Source organism: Diadema antillarum, unplaced genomic scaffold (genome assembly GCF_040938485.1).
Source record: "Diadema antillarum isolate AM-2024a unplaced genomic scaffold, OU_Dant_1.0 seq00000364_RagTag, whole genome shotgun sequence".
In the NCBI taxonomy this organism is placed as follows: domain Eukaryota; kingdom Metazoa; phylum Echinodermata; class Echinoidea; order Diadematoida; family Diadematidae; genus Diadema; species Diadema antillarum.
This window is the reverse complement of record NW_027271365.1, coordinates 1,242,462-1,251,499: the sequence shown is the minus strand read 5'-3', so window position 1 is coordinate 1,251,499 and position 9,038 is coordinate 1,242,462. Positions and strand designations below refer to the sequence as shown.

At 40.4% G+C, this 9,038-nt stretch overlaps 1 protein-coding gene across 1 annotated transcript; it reads left to right on the top strand.

The window, feature by feature from the left end:
* The first annotated feature begins 1,671 nt into the window (after positions 1 to 1,671).
* LOC139731173 (monocyte to macrophage differentiation factor-like) lies at positions 1,672 to 8,764 on the top strand. The gene is made up of 7 exons (XM_071642054.1): positions 1,672 to 1,688; positions 3,248 to 3,329; positions 4,078 to 4,235; positions 5,028 to 5,102; positions 6,341 to 6,442; positions 7,101 to 7,170; positions 8,528 to 8,764. Exons 1-7 carry the CDS (start codon positions 1,672 to 1,674, stop codon positions 8,762 to 8,764), a joined length of 741 nt encoding a protein of 246 aa, XP_071498155.1.
* Positions 8,765 to 9,038: the final 274 nt, after the last annotated feature.

Here is a 9,038-nt window from a genome sequence, read left to right as displayed (position 1 = left end):
TATTGCCACATATATTGCTACAATCCTTTTACCACCATCATTTTTTTTTTTTTTTAATATTGCCATTACACTGAGCAAATAATAAACGCTCATGAGATCAGGCACATATGGTTCAGGGGCCATCAAGGAATCTACATCAGAGAGTTCTATTAAGACGCCACTTTGCTCAGATAGACACCTGTTTGAATCCTCTGAAGAACTGTTCAACAGTCAGATGTCCAGATGGGATACATCTTATGAGAAATCCTGCCATATTAATCCCTCACCAGCCAGAGTACTTTTAGGTGCGTCTCCAAAATTCATTCAATAAACTAACATATCCCCCGGGGAAAACTAAACCATTCTGTATACATGTACAAACGAATGTTTTCCAGCAAGAATCCAGGTCAAAAACAATAATCTTGGTTTCCAATGAAAAATTTTCTACACAGGTGAGTTACATACAAGGATACAAAGATTTTTTTTTATTCTCAAACTTCTTGATTCACGAGCCTTCCGCATATTTTCAGATATCTCCTCCTCCTCCTCTTCCTCCTCCTCCTCCTCCTCCTCCTCCTCCTCCTCCTCCTCCTCCTCCTCCTCCTCCTCCTCCTCTAGCTCCTCCTCCTCCTCCTAGCTCCTCCTCCTCCTCCTCCTAGCTCCTCCTCCTCCTCCTGTTCACCAAGACACGTGAGCTTATAATTATGTCTTTTATTTTTGTTTTTATTTACCCAAGCCACCTAACCTCACATTTTCCTGCATTCAAACTTTCTTTGTTGAGCATAGACCATTGTTTGTTTACCTTTTGCTTAGGACTACAATGTACCGCTAGCAAGCTTTTGTAAAAGTTTCAATCGATATTCATATGAAACAAGTGCGATTACAATCGATCGATTTCAACTGTTATCGTTTACACATACGCGGGGGGTGAACCGGATGTGGAGACGCTGTCTGCAGCGGATTTGAGCTGAAACCACATATATTTGGGGCCAAATTGTGACCTAAAGTGAATGCCATGTGTTGGAGTCATATAAGGTAATCAAACTGATCAACAAAAACTGTGATCATGTGTACTGTTACTGGTTGGAGCTTGTTAAATAGCGCAGAGCTCTAGGAAGTGGTGTTAGTCCCACCCGCAGCTACTTGTGTTATGTAAACTAAAGCTAATTAATACGTTGAACCGAGCGAGCCGTGCTGGAGCTCATGGAGATCGGGGTTCCACTTTTAAACGTGCTAGATTCAGAGTCAGAGGGTGCGTTCGAGCGCTCTAGAGCGAACCAAAGCGAACTGAACTAAAGCGTACCGTACCGTACTGTGCCAGTTTGGGAGCGTTCGAAAGCTCTGTGGAGAAAGCGTACCTCTCGAGTTATTTTTAGAAAGGTCACGCTTGTTTGTAGCAAGAATGTCATTCACCCCTGGCGCTTGAACTACTTACAGCTGTCCAGAACAAAGAGAATGATTTTTTTGCATTGTGACGTATGCACATGATACGCGCATGCTTCACAACGAACTTATGGTACGCTTTGGTACGCTTTTGGAGCACATCGGGAAGTGATCCACTTTTGGCTCGGTACAGTACGGTACGGTACACTTTAGGAGCGTTCGAACGCTCCTCTGGCGCGGTACGGTACGGTACAGTTCACTTTAGGAGAGCGCTCGAACGCGCCCAGAGAGTTCAGACCTAACGAAACAATGCTGTCGTCGTCCGGGTAAATTACAGAATACCGGCAACCAATCACGGAGAGCGCAAATCGCTCTGAAAAGAGCGTAATTACGCTTGCCGATAGCAACCGTCTGAAATATTAATCCGATCTGCGATACGGTCCGTGATTCGGCTGTCGACGATTGCATTTGTTTACGTGTGTTTTCTTTGATCTGTGCGGTGAGAAGTGTGGTATCTTACGTTGTTCTCGGGGGTTTCGGGGGTGTCCCCCGAATAATGTAGTTCTAGATCCTGACGATGCTAGTCTAGACTAGCCGTTAAAATTTACCCGAATTTACGATGTATACTCACGTTTTCAGGAGTTGAGGATAGTCCATATCCTAGAAATCGATAGCAATTTAGGTGAGACTAGAAAACAATCACTTATCTAATTGCTGGTGCTAGCTTACGCACTGTGTGGGTGCTCTTGACAGCCCACCATGTTGACTCTATGCAGTTGTACAACAACAGTACCTACACACAACAGCTTATGATGCGTACGTGTGCAGTGGTGGCGCGTATTGAGTCTGCAGAACGCGCGCATGTTTACTAGTACAGTGTACAATACGTATAGCAGTTGAGTGCGCACTTGTCTCTTGACAATACGCGTATACGCGCTGCCTTGCCAAACTACAGTAGTGTGTAGTGTGATTGATCGTGAATGACTTGTGTCGAAAAGAGTGAAAGGAAGAAGAGCTGCTAGCTGTGATGACGTCATCACCTTTAAAATAGTTCCGTCAAAATCGGCTCGATTTTCTTTATCGACGATTTACTCGAGTTATCTTGATTTAGAGCAGTTTTCCTCTGAAACCACTCAATTTTCATAAAAATTGTGTGGTCAACCTACTTTTTGACGTTCGTTCCGTTCCCGGGCTTTTTGGGGGCCCCAGACGACGGGAAAGACGAATTTCAGCCCTTCGGGCTGAAATTCATCTCTAAGGGAGAGCCGCCGGAGGCGGGGCCTTCGGCCCCGCCTCCGGCGGCTCTTATACGCACCAATATGCTAATTTATATGACGCAAAACCGGTATTCTGTAATTTCCCCCGTCGTCCTCCAAAGTTATTCTTTGTAGCGTACCACTCGACAGTCTAGGTATCTTTTGCAAGTGATGACATGCATCCCTGGTCAGATGCAATTGAATGCTTTAGGCTCTGCGTGTGAATTGAAATTTTTATTATGAAAGTTAAATTTAACTTGCTTGGCAGAGTGCAAGGCAAGCAAGGTCTGGTTAATGTAAATTTTAGCAATTAGCAGTAAATTGTAAATTTTAGAGCTAAGTTTATGGCACCCGCACCAAGGTTCGACCTCCTGTGCCAAGGTTCTACCGTGCACAAAAGCATAGACGGTCTCTTTATTATAGGTTTCTACATGTAGCATGCAGGCGGTTGAATTTTGGATGGCGTTATTTGCCGTTGGGCATGATTGTGGTCTTCAGTGGTGTGTATCGTACCAGGTAATTACTAGTGATCTACTTATATATCTGTGTATCCACTGAATTCACATACTTTTTCTTGCCATATGTTCTTTTATTTTGTGTTCTCTTTCTGTCTGCCTTTCTTGAAATAGGTGGAAGAACAACCCAGCCAAGCCCAATGAAGCTTATGTCCCAACAAACATAGAACACATGGCAAATTGCCTAACGCATGGAGTGAGTTTCTATAAAACTAAAAAGTGCACTACCTCTATGCAGTTGCAAACTTCATTTGCACAGCATTTTGTGGATTGATCTTTCTTCTATGCCTTTTGCTCTACTCTGATATCATCATACAGTTTCTTGATAGAAACATTCACTTCACAATTTTGCTCAAGAAATAGAATAGAGTGTATAAATATGAATAAATTGTATAAATTGTATAAACATATATCACTGAAGACAAGAGAACTGTAATATCCTTGTGCAAAGTGAGAGTGTGTGGATGTGAATGTGAGAGAGATAGTAAGCAAGACAAATCTTTATCTAAACAGTAGTAGAGACTAATCAGTAATAAAATGTAAAGAAATTTGTAACATCTGTTTTAACCATGCATGGCCTATTGATATACCCAAGATGTTCAAGGAAAGAATTCAAAAATTGAAAGCCATTACCTCAAAGAAAGAAAGAACAGTGATTAAACTATGTTGTAGATTTTAAGAAGTATTGGTTTCACAGAACCCTATTTTTACTCAGTTTTACTCTGTGGAATTTTTCATCACTGGCTTTGTTATCTGCATTGTTGAAGAATACCAGTTACAAACTTTTGTTCTTCCTTAACCCGTTGAGGATGGACTGATTTTGCTGCAACACGCATTTCCCATAGACACTTGCCTGAGTATACTCGGGATTTGTCCTCAACGGGTTAACCATGATTTACAGCATTTTGTTTTCCTGTGCTTTCTTTCCCTGACAAATTGGATAGATATGCATTGTTCCTTGCGTCTATGCCACACGAGACCTGGTCCAGGAGGCCATCAACATGCCCCAGGAAATCAGCGCCAAGACCTTTGGACTGGCCCTCTTCCTGCTCTTCAGCGTCTCCACTGTTTTTCATCTTGTCTCCTGGTCAGGTCATGCGAGGTGAGTTCAGAGCCTCCACCTACCTGTGTTTTTCCACGTTCAATTCCCTCACCAAAAATACATAGATAAATGAAGAGACAAATTGATCAGTAAATGAATGAGTGAATAATTCAGTGAATAAATGAATCTAGATAAATACATAAGATAATAAATGACTGACTGATTGATTGAATGAATAAATGAATGATTAAATAAATGAATAGATAGATAAATATATAAATAACAAAATACATACATGTATATAAACTGCTGATGATAAGTTAACAAGAAGTGGCCATCAGTACTTTACACTTGAAGAAATTGTATACAATTTGATACAATATAGAGTACATCACAACAGTTTTTCAGTCGTTTGTTTTGTCACAATTTGAATAAAACTTGACTCCTGTTATAAAGCATTACTGCAAAATGCCTGATTTGCGGATGATAACTGAATTTTGCAGTCTGTTTGAATCTTATAAACTGCAGTGTTGTCATCAGACTTAAATGGTATTCTCTTATTTTTCTCTGTTTGCCCAGCACACCGAGGACAAATCAAAATAACTTTCAGTTTCCTAATTTGGAAGTTTATTCGAGTGAAACTCCCTTAATGTACTTTTAGTAGAGTCATTGATGGCGAAAAGAAATCTCTTTCGTAAAGGTAAATGAGGGATGTTTGATGTGAAAGAAAGTGAAGCAGTACTCTAATGATCACTGCCCTGTACATTCTGTGATCATATGGATATGGAATATCTCACAAATCTCCATTATGTCAACATCAGATAATGTTCACTTTCCATTTCACTCCTACAGAACCTTGAGGTTTTACCTCCACATCAGTGACAGAGCCATTATCTATCTCTTCATTGCTGCTTCCTACACTCCTTGGTAAGATCTCATCATCATCACCCCTTTCTACCCCTACTTTTGATGTTTGCCATCACAATATGCTCAGTTTGTGTGTATGTGTGTGTGAGTATTTTTTCAAAATATTATTTGGGTTCAGACGTAGGACTATAATCTTTAGGCCATGATAGACTTGAAGCTATCTTGGCCACAATAGCCAAACTTAATGCTGTTTGAACGGAGGTGGTTACAAGATAGAACCAAGATAGCCACAAGTGAGAAAACATAAGTTTGGCAATGACAAAACTTATGGTCTTGCTCCATGGCAGCAAGATTTCGCACACAGTGTGGTTGACCACCCACCATGCTTGTGGCCAGCTGCCGTGTGAACAGACTTGTGACTATTATCGCCATAAGTCTTTCTCATTATATAGCCCTTTTTACACGCAGTCCATAGCAGCGAGTAAGCAAGAATAACCACAAGTAAGAGCAGTGACGTTAAAATTGGCATGTGAACCTGATCTGAGATAATCTTAACCAGTTGAGGATGAGTCCCGAGTATACTGAGTATACTCGCGCAAGTCTATTGGAAATGCGTGTTATAGCAAAATCAGCCCGTCCTCGACAAGTTAAGGCTATCATAGCATCAAGGTTATCTTAGCGTTGAGGATATGTACTGCATGTACACATGGCTAATGTTTACTTGACCACTTGATAGTGCTTACTTCAAGGTGTTTTAAAGAACATACATTGAAGCTTTCACCATAGTAGAAGGTACATGGTAGATGGTAGAATGAACTGAGAGACAAAATTAATGACAATCAATTCTCGACCTACTCCATAACCTGTCTTTCTCTCTTGGTACAGTAGAATCCCGTTATAACGAAGTCCTTGGGACTGACAGTTTTCTTTCGTTATATCACAATTTTGCCACAACCGAACGAATGATAAAAATACAGCGTGGATAATGTTGGGGCCTGAATTTTTACTCTTTTGTAACTGGAATTTTTTTATAACCATGTTCGTTACAACGGGAGTGCACTAAACATCGGACGTCACTTGTGATACCACCCAGTCAGTTCATTTGACTGTGTGTTTTCCTGCCCATATATTGATTTATGCACTACTTGATTAAGCTTGCAACTTTTGGATTCCCCTCTGAAGCTGCTAATGCTTAGTACTACTTAATTTTTCTGTCCATCCATACCCAAGGGTGCTTCTCCTCTTGCAGCAGTTTTTCACACTTTCTCATTTTCTTTGCATCATTTTTGGTGAAAAAGGCTGACTTTGTGTGATGTGGGATTCTTTGGCTCACATTTACGTTGGTGCATGTGGTTCCTTGCAACGCTTGGCATCATCTACTCCTACTGTTTTTATGAAAAGTAAGTATGCATAGATTCTCATTTGTTTGTTATCTGGTTTATTCATGTGGTAGTGCATAAATTTATATTATTCATTTCTGACCATTGTAAATGAACTCATCATGTACTGTACATGCCATGCATTTTGCAAACCTGGACTTGAAAGAAAATTAAGTGAGTGGTTGAATTTGCAAGCGAGAGCCAATCAAGAGATCCTTATTCAAGAGAAGAGCTAGCAAGTATCATCCTTAGAGGCATTGTGCTTTGCATTTCTTTCACAGGGGTTAAAAATTTTTGTGAGTTTTTAATTTTGCAAATATCAGTTGACTTGCTACATGTTGTGAAAGTGAAAATGCAGAGTATATGGTGTGTTCACATTGTACTCTGATGTCCAACTAAGTTAAGTATCATTAAATTGTACTCTTGATTCATCTTGTATCACATTTATATTAGCGCTGATAGAACCATAATCCCCTAAAAGTCTCTCCATTGCTGATATAATGTAAAAGATGATTAAATTTCAGAAGCAGTGTTTGTTGCTCTTTGTATAAGTGACAAATCTGCATTCAACGGACTTCATAATCTTCACAATATTGCCATTCCTGTCAAAGTCACTGTAGTAATAATTGATTCTCTTTGTGTTGCTCCCCACCCTCCCCTGCTCTCATCTCCCATCTAGGTACAAGAGACTGGAAACCATATTTTATGTTATCCTCGGCACAGCTCCTGCCTTGGTAGTCATGGAATCGGTAAGATCACTATCCCATGTAGCGTTGATGTGCAATATTCCTTTGTGCACCAAATCTGCCTCCAGTCACACATTTTGTGGATTCTTCTGGATGAATGATGCCAGAGGCACTCTTTTGTTCTCAGCATCCACCTCTGTGTCATTAATAACATTTAGATAGTGACCCTTAACTTTAAGTTAAAAGCTAACTTTGAGGATAAGCTCGTTCTTAAGTATTGTGCAGACACACTTGAAGTTAAGCTAACTAAAAGTTAACTCGAAGATAGGTACTACAAGATTTCTCAGGTTTAATGCTCTATCCACAAGCCGCGAGGACCCCCACTCGATGTTAAGCATTGTGTGGGCTCGAAAATCAACCAACTTGAAGGTAAGCTTGACCTCTTTGTGAACCCACATTCCCTTTCACTTCCAGGTCAATTTCCCAAATATGAATACAGTGTCCCCTCTTACTGGGGTAATCGCGAACTTCCAGTTCTGTGGTTTTATCATCAAGAGGGACTCGCTTGTAGGTAAAGGGGCAGGAGCTTATCATTGATGATAGCTACCTTCGATTGTAAGCTTCGTCGAGTGAATGCGTGATGAAGTTTAAGGGACAAGAGCTTATCCTTGAAGGCAGCTTAACTTGAAGTTAAGGATCACCGTCTGAATGTAGCTTATGCCAATGATGGGTGGTTAAACCTAGCAAGTAGTTTAAAGTAAACGTACTGATATGCTAAGTATTTAGTTCCTAGTTTTATGATGAGAGGATAATGCATGTGGCCCTATGGTTTGAGAGCCTGAGTTGAAGTGGTGTGAAGAGACACATGAGCAAGTTGATTTAGCATTAACATTGAAATTGTTGCTTTGGTTTATTAAGACACTTTGAAGTATGGCTCAGGAGATACAGTGCATTGTTTCACAAAAGCAGAAATGCAATGTTCAGATATTTGTACGTGCATACATGTATGAATTATTATGAATATCATTTTTAAAAGAGATGCTGGCTATATCAAGATGCTACATATTTCAGCAATGTATTGGTTTTTTTTTTCTGTCTTCTCTTTGGATACATATGGAGTGAAAATTTTAAATATGCGTTATTCATATGCTTGATAAAGTCACATACTGGAAATTTACTGGAGAAAATGCATGTCGACATTGATTTGACCATAATTGCAGTGAGAAGAGTTTATGAGTTTCATCATTTTCCTGTTCAGTACTAGTGTCCTGCTAACTTTCAAAATCAAGGTTGCGTAGGGTTAGCACTCCTCGTTCTTATTCAAGGTTTGTTTACATATCAGGCAGTGCAAGGGAGTTAGTGGGCAACTATTGTCATAAAAGTTGTATATTCATGCAGTCCTCCATTCCTTATTCTACAGCCCCTGAAAAATGGAACATATGAACTTGCCCTGGGCGGGGCCCTCTACATATTTGGTGTCCTCTTCTTCAAGTGTGACGGTGTCATTCCATGCGCCCATGCCATCTGGCACCTCTTCGTTGTTCTGGGTGCGTGGACGCACCTCGCTGCCATCCAGAAGTACCTCATTGGATGCCGCATACCGGGGATGGACGCTGAGCCCAGTCACCTACCAGACTGCATCACAGAGCTGTCATGATCATGAGCAGAGGCGAGGGAGGTGATATCCTTCTTTTTTTTTTATTCCTTCTTATTTTTTTTTTAAAGAAATTATATATCCCCACCTTCTCTATCTATTTGAAATCCGTTGCTCTTGTTTTTGATGAAGCAAATGTGATCATGAGAGTAGTAATTGGACTTTGATGAGAAAAGACTAGATGTGTGATGCTGCAGTCTGTGTTTCCTACTCAAGTCAATAGAATGTTGCATGGTTACGATGAAAACTGGGATTGATTCGATTTTTGTCTGTTTAT